We start from the raw sequence: 18193 nt of genomic DNA on the forward strand, positions 1-18193 counted from the left end.
TTTTGCTAGAACTGGGCTCAGTCCCTGATCACAATGCTTTCTCAATGCACCTCCCAACACTGTTTTCTCTCTGAAGTGCTGAGGGTTAGGGCACTGTCTTTGGCTTTTCTCAGAATGGTACTGAGACTTTTCTCCAGCCTTAAGAAATCAAAAATGTTCATCATCCGTACAGTTTTGTGAGATTCAGTTGCCTGCCATACAGCAGTTTTACTTTCACCAGAGATATATGTGTAGTTTCTGATTTTGTAAGCTACATGGGATTCACAGAAACTCTAAGCTCATAAATGTCACCAGATATAAATCTTTGTAGGCTAGAAGGCATCTAGGTTCTAATAGAAGGAACACTGGCTGAGTAGCTAGGGGGTCTGTGATGTAGTCCCGGCTTTGCCACTTTTTGAGCAAGTGACTTAATCTCTCAGGGCCTCACTTTACCCAGCTGTGAAATGGGGATGTTGGCAGTAATCCTCAAAAGTGGTTATGAGGACTGAATTAAGCGAGATGGTGTGTGTGAAGGGCTTAGAGTGATGCTGGACACAAAGCCCCCTCTAAATGGTTAGAAAGACTTCGGGAGCATATTTTTAGCTCAGTGCTTCTGGAAGTTATGGAAGGCTTCATCCCATGGAAAAACGAGAGTCGAGTGTCTTCATTCAGTTCTGGTTCATTGCTTACCTTTGTTTTTCTTTTGAAGATACATTCTGAAAGGACTACTGTGTATTCTGTTTTCAAATGGATTGATTTGGCTGCAAGTACTGTCAGTCAATGTTGAAACTGAGCTCATTCCTTTTCTTTATCTCGAAAGCAAACAGGGAGATTTCCAGTGCTAAGGGCGAGTCCTCTTTTTCCCAGGTTAGCATGCTTTGCCAGGGCTCAAGGAGTGCCTATATGTGGCCAGCTTTGGTGATTCAGCCTGCTGAGGGTTAAGGATCCATGGGAGAATCTGATCCCATCTAGTGAGAGGCATGACTCACTCACCATCAACATGCCGAGAGGCACACAGTGTGCAATTTCAGAAGCTGGGGCTCCAAAACCAAATCTTACAAATCTGGCAATTTGAGGATTGAAAATTGTTTGGCCTAGTATAAAAACCACACTTCGGGCCCCTTCTGGGTAATCCTACCTTGAATCTTGTTATGGGGCCAAAAAGCTGGAATGAACATAGACGGAATTAGGCATTGCTGTATGCGACTAGCAGATTATTCAGCTCCTTTCCGAACCTCTGAGGGTGATTTTTATGGCACGGAATAAATGTCCCACATGAGCAGGTGTGCTCTGTGCTCACTCTCTGTTCAGAAAGTACTCCCACATTTCTTCTCCGAGCCAACTTGAAATCTTTCTTCAAGATACTCAACTGTCATTGCCTCCAAGAAATCTTCCCTGATTCCTCACCTGTCCTTGTGTCCTTCCTCTGTGCTTGACAGTCGTATGTACACATGTCTGTTATCATGTCGCATTGCTGTCATGATGTCCTTCCTAATGTTTCCTGCGCTAAACTGTGAGATCACATCAGGTTCTGTATCTGACTCATTCTCATACCCCAGTGCTCAGCGTGGAGTACAAAGAAGATGTTCCATCATTGTGGGCTGAACTGAGCCTCCTCCCTACAACCGCCTCTCCCCAGACTTGTTCTCTAAGGCAGGTGCTCACGTATCTCTCTGAAGCCTGTGTTCTCTCCTTTTGCCCAGCACTGCCCCGGTACCGCCCTGACGTGTTAGCCATAGAAATTCATCAGAAGGAGTTGCTGCCTGGCTGATCCAAGCCTGTTTGTAAACTTCGTGCATATTCACATTTAGGAAACAAATAGGATTAATAAGATTGGCAGTGTGCAGTAACTCCAAGGCTGGTTATCACTTACAATAAGGCAGCCACATCAATGCCCTGGTGCAGTCCAGTGGTTTCCAGAATGGAAGTAATAGAATTTCTGTAGTTAAGCACCTGTCAGTCCTGTGGCCTGGGCGCTCCTGTGTAAATCTGTAAAAGCAAAGGGGCCATTATGGGCAGCTGGCATGAGGGCTAGGGAAGGCAGGGTTGACCCAGGCCCTAAGGCTGGCAGTGGCCTAGGGACCAAACCTGCACAAGCACAGAAAATGGCAATTCTGTAGTGTGTTTTACTCTCACTTTGTTTTTCTTGAGTCAGAATGCAATTTGCGTGGGAGCTGGGGACAAGCCCATGAATGAGTATCACTCCGTCGTGTACTATCAAGTCAAACAGCCACGCTGGATGGAAACAGTCAAGGTAATAATAATAATAATAGAAGCAAACCCATGTCTGGTTCTTACCGTGAACCAGGCACTGTTTTAAGTGCTTTATTTAAATCATTTGTGTATTGCTTACAACAGCCATGTGAGGTTTGTACTGATATTTCCCTCATTTTATAGTTGAGGAAACTTACACAGAACAAGTAAGTGGCCTGCCTACGATCACACTGCTAGGAAACATCAGAGCTGAGATTCAAACCTGAGCAGTCTGGCTCTGGGCCTGTGCTCATCACTGCAGCTTGAGGGAGCAGAACACTGACCGGAGCAATTCGCCTTCTTCCTCCTTTTTTTTTTTTTTTTTTTGAGACAAAGTCTCGCTCTGTTGCCCAGACTGCAGTGCAGTGGTACGATCTCTGCTCACTGCAACCTCTGTCTCCTGGGTTCAAATGATTCTCCTGCCTCAGCCCCCTGAGTAGCTGTGATTACAAGCATGCACCACCACACCAGGCTTTTTATGTTTTTAGTAGAGACGGGTTTTCACCTTCTTGGCCAGGCTGGTCTCAAACTCCTGATCTCAAGTGATCTGTCCACCTTGGCCTCCCAACATGCTGGGATTACAGGCATGAGCCAGCACACCTAGCCCTTCCTCCTTTTAATGAGAGCAGTAGAGCAAGGCAGTTCTGCACATGGACCCTAGACCTAGATAGTCTGGATTCGTATTCCAGTCCTAATGCTCACCAACAGTTTCACCTTAGGCAAGTCATTCACCTGCTCTGTGCCCTGGTTTCCTCATCTGTAAAATGGAGCAACAGGTTGACTGTGGAAGTAAAATGATTTAATGCACATAACAGTGTCAGACTAGTCCTTGGAAGAGAGTACTTATTCAGTTAATACAACTCATAATTACACTTGGCAGTTAGTCTGCAAAATTGAACTAGATTTTGTATTTCTTCAAGATGCCCTTCAAACACTTGACACCTGACTGTTTTTTACTTACCCTTCTACAAGGCAGCCTCATTGGTAGTGGCAGGCAGCTTTGTGTCTCTCTGTGCAGTTAGGGGGAGAAGGCAGAGGGAAGATATAGTTGTTCCAGATATCTGATGCAGTATCCTTCTGGGTTCATCTCATATGGCATCTCCTCGCAAAATGCTTTCTGGAATACTAAGTGGTGTTTTATTCAAATAACATTTCAGGCTAGGAGCAGTGACTCATGCCTGTAATCCCACCACTTTGGAAGGCCAAGGTGGGTGGATCACTTGAGGTCAGGAGCTCAAGACCAGCCTGGCCAACATGGTGAAACTCTATTTCTACTAAAAATAAACTAGCTGTACATGGTAGCATGCACCTGTAGTTCCAGCTACTCAGGAGGCTGAGGCATGAGAATCACTCGAACCTGGGAGGCAAAGGTTGCAGAGAGCTGGAGATTGCACCACTGCACTCCAGCCTAGGCGACAGAGCAAGACTCCATCTCAGAAAAGAAAAAAAAATTCGCACATTAAATGTATTAAAATAACATTTCCTGGTCAAATAAATATGAGAAACTTGAGAACAAATAAAGAAGTTAAAGGCTTCCTTATGTCAAGTTCTTATAGCCCTTGAGATATAAGTGTGCTCTGCAGATCTGCAAAAGGAAATAAGAATGCAGAGCACGTCCCAAAACTCACTGACTACAGAGCATTTTCCTTTTTCCTAGTGTCATATCCCAGGGCTAGGATTCTGTTGAACATGTTTGAGAAATGTCTTGTTTTAACCTAAGCAGGTGGGAGGCTTGATGGATCAATGTGATTATGAACAACATATGAGAATATATTATGTTTTTCTTCATGAAATGTCCAGCTCAATTCTGAGGCCAGTCATGAACATACTGGAGGGATATGGAGTGACAGAAAGAACATCTTTAGCTCTGGGTTATAGCAGAAGTCACTATCTGTAAGGGCTTAGGGTGTTTGGAGGCACCTCTCTGAATCTGAAACAACCCCGTAGCATGTGTCTGGTGGCATTGTCAGCCAGTGGAAATGGAGGCCTGGTGGGTGAGCACCCTGGTTCCTTTGATCACCCTTCATTGGTGCAGGATGTAACCAAAGTGGAATTGTCAAATAGTCCTCTTGTGGGTGGTGCCCAGGTCATCAAGCTGTGCTGTTCTACTCAGCAGTGAGGAGTGACAGAGCTTGCAAGCCAATGTGAGCCTATCACAGGCTGCATAATGCCTAAAAGATGCGCTTTTGGGATAATTCCCTGATAGATGTGACATTAACCACAAATATTCACATTACCAGATTGTCACGCTAAACAGGAAAGAATAACCTGCATTGGAATAAGGATTTGGAATTAATTCAGTGAACAGTGAAGCTTGATCATAGCTTCAAATATCTCTGCTTGTCATTGGCAGCATTCTTTATTCCCCCTGGGCTCTGACTCCAAATGCAAGATGCACACATGACTTCCTTTTCAGTAATAGCTATTCAAACCCCAGCGGTTCTCTACTTGTCACACATATTATTACTTTCCTCAGTGTGTCTCCCTATACCTGCTGCCTTCAAATTGACGACCCTCTCAACTTTGAGGTCAGAAAGTTAGTTTACAAGTCAGGTTTCTCTTCTCTGTGCTCACTTGCACCTAAGTTATATCTTCTTGCTAGCCCTTGTCACAGGGCTGTTACACATTGCCCCATATGTAACACGGCACCATGAGCTCTTTGAGTGTGAGGACTCTGCCTTGCATCAGCATAGCCAGTGCCTCACATGATTGTAGCTTCTAGTGAACATTCAACATGTAGGGAAAGGATGAATTGGACCGCAGTTACCTGTGAGACTCTCAGTTCCTTTGTTCTGTCTGAAATATAGACAGAATGGTGGACCTCCTCAGGCTCAAGTCTCATTTTCTATAACAGAAAGTGCCCCCAAGTATACATTTGTTTTGGCGTTTAATAGTAACTGTACGGTACAAATGTGTTCCTTTTTAAAATCAGTGTCCATCTCTCAGGTAGCTAAGCTTCTCTGCATTGGCTTGAATCTCAAATTGCAGAGGAGCTGTGAGATTTTGGGAGGTAGGCAGCACAGAGCCAGGCTGAAAGCATCACAATCAGTGGTGCCGGTGGGCCATTCACTGGACAGGGATGCCAGGGTGACCAGTGGGTGGTTGTCTTACCAGTGTCCTTGGAATCAAAAGCATCTGGACATGTGTCCAATCAAGGGTGGGATGAGCCCTAGAATTTTTCCAAATATTATTGGATTAAAGCATTTTATTAATTTTCATAAATGAGAATCCTCAAGCACCCCCCCTAACAACCATTGTTAATTTGCTAAGCCCTGCCGCAATTGCCAGAACTCCTGGAGTGTGTAAGGAAAATGTGCATTGTGCAGCTTGCAGTGCATCAAATCCTGTGCTAAAGTTATGTGACTTTTATATCAATTTGGGGAGACTCATTTTTCCTCACTATAATTTAAAGACCTCTTTTCATTGGCTGGGAATGCAATTTGCCAAATGGATTACATTTGGTACTTTATTTTCTCTTCATAGCTAGTTCTTATGTAATTTATTTACAGTTCATCAGGCTCGATGGATGGGTTGTAAATCAGCAGGCAGCTCTCTCAGTTAAATGGTCAGGCTGCTGTGGAAGAGTGGGGTGCAGTGGGGAGGGCCCTTTAACTCTTTGTGTTCTGAGCTCTGGCTTCTGTCTGCTGAGGTGGCCGTCCCCATTGAAGACATGCAGAGGATTCATCTGCGATTCATGTTTCGACACCGGTCATCTCTGGAATGTGAGTACCATACCAAATGGCATCTCTGCACCTCCCCCTAAGGAAAGAAGAATGGAATAGCTGGGTGGCCCATGTATCGTTTTCTTTCCTGACCCCACAATGCTATTTCCAGCTAAAGATAAAGGAGAAAAGAACTTTGCCATGTCCTATGTGAAGCTGATGAAAGAAGATGGGACTACTCTACATGATGGATTCCATGACTTGGTTGTCCTCAAGGTATCATGAGTTGGAAGGAGCTCTGCACTGAGGGGGGTTCAGGAAGCAAAGGGTGATGGCAGAATTGCTTAGTGGTCAACAGCAGGGACCCCAGAATCACACACACCAGGGTTTACCAGCTTTGTGGCCTTTTACAAAATCTTGACTTCTCTGAGCCTCTGTTTCCTCATCTTTGTGCCCTCAGTGAATAATTGTGAGAATTATGAGACAGTGCATATGAGACATGTGCATGTGAGAATTATGAGACAGTGCATTATGAGACATGGCAATGATGAGTACATGGGAGACTCAATATGTGGAAAAGGTTATTGTTATTACAGAAAGGTTATTATTATGACTGTTATGTACTCTTGACTTTGTAAGGACCTCTATGACATGTGTAGAAGACCTATAATAAACATTCGAGAGATGCTGCATTGTAGCTAATGGAAAAATATTAGAGTCTGCAGTTCTGATGCTGCTGATGACTAAGCCTGGACTCATCTCACATGTCTTCCTGAGTCTCAGTTTCCTTTATCTTAAGCAGTGATGGCAGTATTTATGACAACCCAATAGGATGACCCATACAAAAGGGCCATCTAAACTATAAAGGGAGTGCAGAATTTTATTTGTACATTATGACACTTGGACTGTTTTTGAGATGTGTAGAAGTGTTTGCCTGGTTTTACCTGCTGCTTTTCCACATGCCCTCTTATGACAGCAGAATGCATCTACCAGCACCTGTCTGGAGGCAAGTATATGGCTATGAAGTAGGGCAAGGTTGAGTACCCAGCTCATGGATCACACCCTTGCCCTTGGCTTTCTTAACCTTGTAGGCTGAAATTGCCCTTTTGCCTATGGGATGCATGCCAAACACAGCCTCATCAAGGCTTCATCTCATAGTACTCTTGTACTCTTCTCTGAGTCTCTCTGACTTTTCTGGAAAACTCCCTTTACTCAGCCTCTGTTTTCTCACTTATCATGCATAGAGTTCTTGGCTTGAAAGCCCTTCTTCCCTGACAGACTGTGAACTCCTTGGGGGCAGAGGCCCAGTTGCAGTCAATTTTCTTTTACTTACCCCCATTAGGTTCCAGTTTCCTTGACTAATCATAGTAACAGTATCTGCTTCATATGATTGTTATGAGACTTAAATGAAATGAACCAAAGCATATAAAACACTTGGTACAGCTCCTGGTGCAGAGTAAGATAAATGTTATCTTCTGTAATGCCTACCTCTAGTCATTCATTTCAGCATGCCAAGGCACTTACATGCCTATCACTCTGCTGTGCATTCTATATGCATTATCCTACATTATCTGCTCAGGTATTCTAGGAAGTAGGGATGATGATTATCTTCAGTTTACTCATGAAAAAAAAAATGAGACACAAAGAGGCAAAAGAATGTATTCAAGATTGAATAGACCTGTGAATGAAAAAACAGGGTCCACATCCCAGCACATTCTTACTTAGTGCCTTTGCCATTAAATTCCTCTTTAAGCTAGATTCTTTATTTTGCTGGTAAGGATGTGTTATGATCTCAAAAAAACAAAAAAGATTAATTAAAATGGACTGTCTGGGAATCTTAAATTCCCTTTTCATTTTGCCATTAGTGAGGTTCACAGAGCTTTCACCTTGAGAATCAACTCCATTTCTGTTAATGTATCTGAATTCTTGCCTGTTTTGTGGAAAAATGACCCTGCCTCACCAGCTGATGTCTATTGCTTCGCTGATGATTTTCTTCAGTCTTTATGGCCCTCTCCACTTCACAGTGTCTAATTTGGCTGCTGTAAGCTCTGTGCAGCATTGGGCATGGAGCCTTGGCTTGGGGCAGTAACCAAGTGTTGTTTCCAGGGGGACAGCAAGAAGATGGAGGATGCCAGTGCATACCTGACCCTTCCTTCTTACCGATACCATGTGGAAAACAAGGGGGCCACCCTGAGCCGGAGCTCCAGCAGTGTCGGGGGGCTTTCTGTCAGCTCCCGGGATGTGTTCTCCATTTCCACCCTGGTGTGCTCCACCAAGCTCACTCAGAATGGTAATGGGGTCCTCAAGAGTTGTGTCTGTGGGGATTGTGTGTGTGTGTGCATGTGTGCATGTGCGTGCAGGCCCAAGGAGGTCCTGATATGGACAGTTAGGCCAGTAATGATGCTTCTGAATGTCTGGACTCTATTTTAGTGGGCTTGCTGGGTTTGCTGAAGTGGCGTATGAAGCCTCAACTGCTACAGGAGAATTTAGAAAAGTTGAAGATTGTGGATGGAGAAGAAGTAGTAAAGGTCAGTGGGGCTTCATTTTGTTTGTATTCTTACACTAGTGACAGAACTCTCCATTGTGGGTGGCTTCAGGGGAGAAACAAAGTATTGAAGGACCTGGGAAAACTTCTCCTCCGACAGTGGGACACACTCTCCCAAGTTGCCTTAAGGAATCTTTATTGTGAAATCCAGGAGAGTGACTTGGTTCAATGGCACTGAATGTTGGGTGCCAGAAAACAATGGTTATGCTCAGTCTCTGGAAATAGATGAGCCTGGGTGTAAATCCCAGCTCTCCCACTTGCCAACTTTGTGTGATAATATTATAAATGTGACATAGTTCTCAGGGCTATTATGAGCATTCAAGGTGATAATATTTAAAACTTACTCAACAGTCTCTTACACATAGTACACAACATTTAAATCAAAGCATATAAAACAAAGTTCAATAAAGTAACTAATTTTTGTTGTCATATGTTTATTATATATGTATATGTATATATGTATGTATGTGTGTGCATATATATATATATATAGTATGATCTCTTAGTACTACCCACACATCATTGTTAGAAATAAAAAATATTCTTGGTTTCTGCTTCTTGGAGAGCATTATGTATTAAAGATGAGAAAGGGAAAGACATCAGGGCTTACATTTTAAGTGAAATAAGCAGAAAACAATGCAAATGTCAGATGTATTATTGCATCCACATGGTAGTGGAGAATAGAAAGTGTCTGAAGTGCATATCTAATTAAAGCAACCGTTTTCTCCAGCCTTATGAATTGGGACAAGTGTTTCCCAATGGTCCTGGTGATCTTGTTTCTATGATACAACTAGAAATTCTGAAATTAAACGTCTTTATATGGTAACTCTGTGTTTTGAGGGATTATAGGAAATATTGACCCATCCCTTAGGAGGGAGGAAAATCAAGTTTTATTTAATTGCCTCTACCTGGAGAAGCAGTGGTAGAATTTCCAGATGCTGTAAATGTATACCACTGACCCATCTACCTCATTCAGCAATGGCAGAGTAACCACCCAGACACTACTTCTATAAAGTCTACAGCCTTTTGGTAACTTGGAGAAGTCATGGAAGAGATGAGACTTTTGTTGTCTCCCTCTTGCATTCTTTTTTCTTTTTTTTAAAAAAAGTTTGTTATTTAAATGCAGCATACATATGATGAAATAGATACAGCATGTACACACCAGGTACTCATCACCCAGATGAAGATACAGAGCACTTTTAGCATTATAGTAGATTCCCTCATGCCCCTTCTCAGCCAGTAATCCCCCTGGGGTAATCGCTGTTCATTACCATCATCGTAGACGTGTTTTTGCCTGCTCTCAAATTTCATAAGAATGGAGCAGTAAAGAGTGTATGTTCTGTGTCTGATGTATTTTACTCAATATAATGCCTGTGAGAATCATCCTCCTTGCTGCCTGTGAAAGTAGTTTGTACTTTAGTTTAGCTGTCTAGTATTCTCTAGTGTGAAAATGCCACCATCCGTGTATCCATTCTGCTGTTGAGGATACATGGAGGACAGTTGGGTTCCTCTAACTTCTGACTCTTGTGAGTAAAACTTCTCTAGCCCTATTGAGCATGGCATGTGGTGGATGTGTGCTCTCATTCTCTTGGATAGATACTAAGGAGTGGGATTGCCAGGTCACCTGCACTTTGTCTTGTTTCTGAAATAGTGCAACCTTTGTTATTTCTTCTAGTTTCTGCAGGATACTCTGGACGCCCTCTTTAACATCATGATGGAGCATTCTCAAAGTGATGAGTATGACATCCTCGTCTTTGATGCCTTGGTAAGAGAGAGGGGAAAAGTGTCTAGTGACAACAGGCATTAGGGTGTGTCTTACTGTGAAAATACTGAGAACTCTTGACACTCATGGCCTTTTTCATGAATTCTTTTGAGATGTTGTAATGTTTGGCAATAAGACCAACAGTGAGCTGCTGTTTCCTTTTGTTTCTTGCCAGTTCATTTGAAAGCATGAGGGATGGTGGATGACAGGGGAATTTTAAATGCTGGTATCAGATTGACACTGACTGAAGGTACATAAGGCTGGATTCCATGAATGATTGCTTTTGCTTTCCATGAATGTTAGGAGCTAGTTCCTGGCTAGGTTGTAAAACACTCAAAATGTTTCCTAGCTTCTTTCCTTTCATCTTCTACTCCCAATTTCCTCCAACTCACTAATCATTACATTTCTCATACCCACCCAGAACCTTTCATGATGCTATACCATTCAGATCTTCCTTCCTTTAGTCCTCTTTTATGATCTTTTTGTCTCCTCCCTATCTTGACTCAGATTCTCTCAGAGTTATGTCAAAATAAACATAATGCAAAATAAACATCTGCATTAGGGAATCAGTGCCCAACAAAGTTTTCATGTGTTAACCCCTTGTGTCATGGATATTTGCATTTTTAAAGAGGTTATTGAGAGACAACTGTGGCTTAATCAAGTGTTTCCCCAGAGAGTACCCTAGAATGCTAGCGCTAAGAAAAGATGCTTCATGACAAAAACATACTTTGATTAATTAATTTAGGGAAGTGCTGAATGTTGCATGACCCTTTAGAGATTCACAATGTATGTAAGTATATCAAAGATTCTGGAAAGTTTTGCAATAAGGAAGACAGTCTAATGATGATAACCTGACATTTCTCAAACTTATTTGGCCATTAAATCCTTTTCATCTTATAACACCCTGCAGCATACTTCATGAAACACTTTTCTGGGAAGATGCTACCTTAATAAAAAGGACTCACTATGTATTAGTAAGCTAATTTCTGAGCAAAGAATTTTGATAGGGGTTGAATTATGCCAGGTAAAGATGGCTTCCTGGCCTGGGTTTGCCCTGAAAATACTGCTCTCTTGCATATTCCTCAGATCTACATAATAGGACTCATTGCAGACCGGAAATTTCAACATTTCAACACCGTTCTGGAGGCTTACATCCAACAGCATTTCAGTGCAACCTTGGCTTACAAGTAAGTAATTGTGCACATGGGAACTTCTTGTCCACCACCTTCTTGCCCTGCCAGGATGCCTAGGGCAAAGGAACTCGAATAATTCCCTTTTGTCACTAATCTGTGTGAGCTGTCCATTCTCTGACAAAATCCAACCCATGCTTGGGTTATCTGGATATCAGTAAAAATGTGGAATACCCATAGGTTTGGATGAATACCTTACAGTGGCAGTGGTACCTGGAAGTGCTCATTCATCCATTCAGCTAGTGAGCTCTCAGATCTTGAGTAGACACCAGGACTCAAAGGCTACAGAGAAGAACAGGTGCAGTGGCTCGTGCTTGTAATCCCAGCACTTTGGGAGGTTAAGGTGGGCAGATCACCTGAGATCAGGAGTTGGAGACCAGCCTGGCCAACATGGTGAAACCCAGTCTCTACTAAAAATACAAAAATTAGTCAGGCATGGTGGTGGGCACCTGTAATCCTAGCTACAGAAAGGCAGGAGAATCACTTGAATTGAGAGGTGGAGATTGCAGTGAGCAGAGGTTACACGACTGCACTGCAGCCTAGGTGGCAGAGTGAGACTCGTCTTCTCCCCACAAAAAAAGCTACAGAGAAGAAAGTGTACATATACTCATGCCAAGTAGCTCAGTCTGGCTTGGGTGTAGGAAGGGCCTTGAAAGGCAGGCCAAGTAATTTGAAGTCCGCCCTATGGTAAAGGAGAAACATAGAAAGTTCCTAAGTAAACTTAGAGTTCTGTGATATTATGAGAACATGTTTTATAGAAAGAAAAGGCTGAAAAAGAAGACATTATTGCCACCATTATTCCCACTCGTAGCCTGATTGTGACTAGTTTTCCTAGTCAAGACATTTTTTTTCCTCCCTATTTGTTTCTTTGCTGGCTTTTTATGAGAAGGAAATACTTATTCATTCCCTGAAATAAATATAATTTTTACACAGTTATTTTTATGCTTACAATGAGTGAGCTGGCTCTACTACCACCTTTAACCTTTGATTGAATGCCTTATAATTTACTCAGCGAATTAATTACCATGATGAAAGAGATGTATTTTGAAAATATTATCCCTTTTCAGGAAATTGATGACAGTACTGAAGACTTACTTGGATACCTCCAGCAGAGGGGAGCAATGTGAGCCAATCCTAAGAACCTTGAAGGCTTTGGAATATGTGTTCAAGTTCATCGTTCGGTCGAGGACATTATTTTCACAGTGAGTACTTGTTATGTAAGAGTGATTGATTAGCTCTGCAATTCCTCTGGGATACAATAGCATTTTTACTGTAGGAGAAACTCATTTAAAAAATTATAACCAGCTGTCGATCAAAAACAGCTCAAGAATCCAACCGAGAGAGTTATGAATATGTAATAATCATACCCTCTAAGTTCATTTGGGAAAATAAAAGAAATCTTAACATGTTGCAGAGTTATGTTTTATCCAGTAAATGTGATTTGAGGCTCTTTTGTGTTTCATCTAACATTCTTCATTTGATCTGAAATATGATGAACATCTTCCAGGAATCTATATTCAATGTTAGAGGGGCTGGGAGCAGGAAGGGCACAACTCAGGGATTTTGATGGCTTGTAGGTTGTACATGGCTGATGAGCTGGTATTTGCAGTTGACCTGTCTGTCCTTGAGATCCATGTACCCAAAAAGTGAGCTGATGCATTAGAGTACCTTAGAAGATTTTGATGGTCAGTATCATGAGGTCAGCTGCCTTTTTGAAGGGCTTTGAAGATGGAGGCATTCAAATACAATCTACAAAAGAGCAATTCATGTTCATCCTGGCCATAAGGCAAAGCTAGGTAGAGGATTGTTTGTGTGTGTGATCAGGCTGGTTGTGTGTGATGGAAAATAAGAAAAACATACAAAGAGAGTATTGTCTGGATTCTTATCAGTACAAACAAAGAACACTCAACTGAAACTGACTTAGAGAGAAACGAGACTTTATTTCACATCATTGAAAAATCAAGGTGGTAGTTGGCCTTAGGCATGGCTGAGTTCAGATGCTCAGTGTTACTGGGATAGTCTCTATCTGTCTAGATCTGGACCCTGCTTTCCTTTTGTTGATTGCCTTATGAGGCACATTTTTCGATTCAGAGGCCACTAGAATCTTCAAGTTTACTTTCTACTGGTGGAAGCAACTCTTCATTCCTTGTTGTCCTAGCAAGATCCTGTGCCAGAACTGTCTTGGGTCTTGTGTAGTTGTGGTCATGTGTGCATTCCTGGAGCCATGGCCAGGTTGGCCACTTACAGTGTGAACTTGATATGTCGGAGAGATGACTTCTCAAAAGAAACTTGAAGTAGCCTGGTCAACAAAGCAAGACTCTGACTAAAAAACAAACAAACAAACAAAAAAAACCCATCATTGTGATTGTGATCATGACAGTGAAATGAATGGGCTGCTAAAGCTTTGTACTTGACAATGCATCAGAAACAGGCAATCATTTGGGATTCTCTTAAAACAGTCTTTGAGATTTCAGTGATGAATAGAAAGATGTGAGTGTCTTGAACCATGCCACGGAACAAATGTACTTAGGTTATTCTGAAAGTGAAACGTCTGTTTCAAATTCCTCTGCATGTCATTTAGTCAAGTCTTAGTTGGATATTCTTCCAAGTTTGAGAGTTTTTTTTTTTGAGACAGAGTCTCATTCTGTCACCAGGGGCCAGGCTGGAGTGCAGTGGCGTGACCTCAGCTCACTGCAACCTCCGCTTCCCAGGTTCAAGCAATTCTCCTGCCTCAGCCTCCCTAGTAGCTGGGACTACAGGCGCACACCACCACACTCAGCTAATTTTTTTGTATTTTTAGTAGAGATGGGGTTTCAACATGTTGGCCAGGATGGTCTTGATCTTCTGACCTTGTGATCTGCCTGCCTCGGCCTCCCAAAGTGCTGGTATTGCAGGCATGAGCCACCATGCCCAGCCAGGATAACTCTCTTATGTCTTACATCTGTAGTTTTTGTCTCTTCCATCTACTTGGACAAAATACATTTGTGCATTGGTTTTGTTCTTCTCTGCCTCAAGGTATGTCATCTGGTAGAACCCCTAACTCTTTAACTGGTGTAAATTCAGTGCTGCTATAATGCTAAATGCTAAGTGACTTTTGGCTTATTAAGGAGCAGGGTGATCTGTTATTCCTTGCTGTATCCCTAGAATAGCATACAGCAGCACATCACTGACATTTGATCAGGAGAGATGTCTCTAAAGGAACCCAAGCCTAATCTTGAATCTTTCCTCATGAACAGAAATCTAGCCTGACCTACAAAGAAGGTCTAGGACCTCATGCTAGGAGAAGGTAGGTTTTGTGTCTTGTTCTTTTTAGAATCTTTAGCAAGGATCTGTTCCCTAGAGGAGCCTTTAGGGCATTGGAAAGCAATTGGGGTATTTCTCCATATGAGGGGGCATCTTTTGTGGGAAACTAGAAAACAGAAGTTTCAATGCTTTGAGATTTCTAACCCAGCTGTTGGGAAATCAGAATATAATTACTGCTTTGGGGCTAATTGTATCTGGCATTGTATGTCTGTTTTCTGTTAGTCCTTTATTCTCTTTCCCCACTTGCATAACTGCAATGGATCTAGCTCCCATTATTTGTTCTCTTGCCATTATTTTTGTACATACTGCACAGCAACATTTGCAATGGCTAAGGATTTTCCTATGTTAGTATGCAAGGTGTAGTTGGGTAAGGGAAGAAGAGTCATGTTGAAAAGGGGTGGAATTTTTATTTTATTATATTTTTCAGGAGGATTCATTTCTATCTATAGCCAAGGAAAAAAGAAAGTGAGTTCCCTGTCCCACACTTCTTGTGTCACTAGCTCCTGAGTCAAAGTCTGGATCATGTGTCTCTGATTGGGCTGATCCTTTTTTTATGGCTGCATAATATTCTATGGTGTATATGTGCTGGTGCTGTAGCTGCAAAGGAAGCTGGCAGAGCATGTTCTAGCTTCTGCCACAGGGAGGCAGGCTTATCAATAACTCCTAAATTACAAGAATTGTATCCGAAAGATGCTGAGTGGCCATAAATATGTCCAATTCCAGTATATTTTTGTAGAATGACTGAGCTCCTGGGAGGTAAAGAGCATCATGAGGAACATTCAGAAAGAGTTGAAGTGATAATCTAGGATTCAGCTTCTTTACAAAGCCCCTTGCAGTGCCTTTAATCCTGAAGCTCAGACAAGCAACTGTGTGGAGCCCCAAGGTTTCTGAGCTTGTGGAATTACAGAGTTTGGAGCAGACAGTGCTTCCCTGTTCTATGCGATGGACACTGAGCAGCTCCCTTTCCTGCTGGCAGGCACAGAGAATGAGACTGCAGAGTTAAGATAACTCTCTAAAAGGGAGAGGAATCAGAACACGGTGCTCCAATGGGAGTTGTTCCCACTTGCCTCTGCTTCTCAAAAATCCTCATGCTGCCCCAGATTAGAGAGCAGGAGGCAGTGTGGAGTAATAGTTATGAGTACATGTTCATGCAGGACAGACATTGGGTGGAATGGTATCTCTGCCCCTGTAAGTCCCTGGCTTAGTGGTTGAATCAGCCTCTCTGAGCCTCAGTATCCTCATCTATAAATGCGGATAAACCAGTTCATCGTGTTTTGATGATGAAATGAGATTATTGGTACAAAGTGCTCTATGCAATGTCTGGTACTTGATATCATGTTTTCACCTAGGAGAAACAGCAGGGTGCTTTTTTCAAAAACTCAGATTTATTAAGAAATTACAGTGTCTTGATTCAAGCTTAAAATTTGACTTACTGCTCGTACTCTCCTAAGCATGTCTTACTGTTTATTTCTCTGGAGGCAGGGATAACTTTTACCAGGTGTCTGTGCTTTTTGAGGACCACGATGTGGGACTCTCCTGGCTCCAGAAATTCACCTTGGTCTGCTGCTGGCTCCCACTGGGTGGTCCTGATTCTGTTTGTAGCTCTCATTTCCTTCTGTGAATGTGGTCAGGCCCTTCTGGCCAGAGCAGCCGTTGTGCCCTGATCTCTGGTCCTTGCTTGCTATGCCTCGTTTTCCTTTGCATCCTGTCTTCTGCTATTATTACAGACCTGCTTATTTGGGTCTTGCTTCTTCCCACTTCTCCATTTAACCCTGATCTCCTGCCTTCCACAAACTCCTCCTTTACCAGCCCCAGTTCCAGCTCATTTGCTTATGAGAAACTGACAGCTGCAGTTTGGCTCATAGAGCCAAAGCTGCCTGGTTGTGAATTCTGAGTTTGAATCTTGCCATTATATTTACTAGCATTTACAACCTTGGGCAAATTATTTAATCTCCCCAAAGCTTAGTCTCCTCATATGTAACACAGTCATACTGGCAACCAACAGAATGAGAAAAAATTTTTGCAATCTACCCTCTGGCAAAGGTTAATATCCAGAATCTACAAAGAACTTAAACAAATTTACAAGAAAACAACAACCCCATCAAAGAGCGGGTGAAGGATATGAACAGACACTTTCCAAAAGTGTCTGCAAAAGACATTTATGCAGCCAACAAACATATGAAAAAAAGCTCATCATCACCGGTCATTAGAGAAATGCAAATCAAAATCACATTGAGAGACCATCTCAGGCCTGTTTAGAACGGCGATCATTAAAAAATCGGGAGACAACAGATGCTGGAGAGGATGTGGAGAAATAATGCTTTTACACTGTTGGTGGGAGTGTAAATTAGTTCAACCATTGTGAAAGGCAGTGTGGCAATTCCTCAAGGATCTAGAACTAGAAATACCATTTGACCCAGTAATCCTATTACAGGGTATATACCCAAAGGATTGTAAATCATTCTAATGTAAAGACACATGCACACATATTTATTGTGGCACTGTTCACAATAGCAAATACTTGGAACCAACCCAAATGCCCATCAATGATAGACTGGATAAAGAAAATGTAACACATATACACCATGGAATACTATGCAACCATAAAAAAGAATGAGTTCATGTCCTTTGCAGGGACACGGATGAAGCTAGAAACCATCATTCTCAGTAAACTGACACAAGAACAGAAAACCAAACACTGCATGTTCTCACTCATAAGTAGATGTTGAACAATGAGAATACATGGACACAGGGAGGGGAGCATCACACACTGGGGCCTGTCGGGTGGTAGGGAGCTAGGGTAGGGATAGCAGGGGGTTGGGGGATAGGGAAGGGATAGCGTTAGGAGAAATACCTAATGTATATGATGGGGTGATGGATGCAGCAAACCACCATGGCACATGTATACCTAGGTAACAGACCTGCATGTTCTGCACATGTACCCCAGAACTTAAAGTATAATAAATAAATTTAAATAAAACAGTGCCTACCATACTGGGTTGTTGTACAGAATAAATGAGCCCAATGGATGTAAGGTACTTACTAGCACAGTGCTGGTGACATAGCCAGTGTTCATGGTTATTCATGTATTATCTCCAGCAGTCTTCACAAAAATTCTACAGAGGACCCCGTTTTCTGACTTTGTCTCCTACTGCTCCTCACTCACTTTGTGCCAGCCACACTGGACTTGCTGTGGCTCAAGCTCCTGCCTTACTTAAAGGCCTTTGCGCCCTTCCCCAGATCTGTTTGCTAACTCCCTCACCACTTTTATATCTTTGCTCAAACATCTTCTTTACTACCCTATTTAAAACTGCAACCCCTGTCCTATGTAGGCACTGCTGATTTCCCTCCTCCTCTTGGTCTTTTTTTCTCCCCATAGAACTAAACACAGCACACTATATAATAATTATGCTTTTGTTGACTGTCTTTTTCCTACTGGAATGTCAGCTCCATCAGGACAGGAACCTTTGACTGTTTTGTGCACTGAGGTACGCTAAGG

The 18193-nt window shown here is 42.4% G+C and overlaps 1 protein-coding gene across 2 annotated transcripts in view; it reads left to right on the forward strand.

The window, feature by feature from the left end:
• The window catches only part of DOCK2 (dedicator of cytokinesis 2), a 437527-nt gene that overhangs the window by 63637 nt on the left and 355697 nt on the right, over positions 1-18193 (forward strand). For both annotated transcript variants that reach the window (XM_064376547.1, XM_064376548.1), the window contains exons 15-22: positions 2135-2233; positions 5882-5954; positions 6067-6170; positions 8001-8184; positions 8325-8422; positions 10115-10204; positions 11288-11388; positions 12459-12593. In XM_064376547.1, coding sequence (XP_064232617.1) covers positions 2135-2233; positions 5882-5954; positions 6067-6170; positions 8001-8184; positions 8325-8422; positions 10115-10204; positions 11288-11388; positions 12459-12593 — 884 coding nt within the window. The remainder of the gene's footprint in view (positions 1-2134; positions 2234-5881; positions 5955-6066; positions 6171-8000; positions 8185-8324; positions 8423-10114; positions 10205-11287; positions 11389-12458; positions 12594-18193) is intronic.

Source organism: Aotus nancymaae, unplaced genomic scaffold (assembly GCF_030222135.1).
Source record: "Aotus nancymaae isolate 86718 unplaced genomic scaffold, 86718_ANA_hifiasm-v0.15.2.pri h1tg000015l_1, whole genome shotgun sequence".
Classification (NCBI taxonomy): Eukaryota; Metazoa; Chordata; class Mammalia; order Primates; family Aotidae; genus Aotus; species Aotus nancymaae.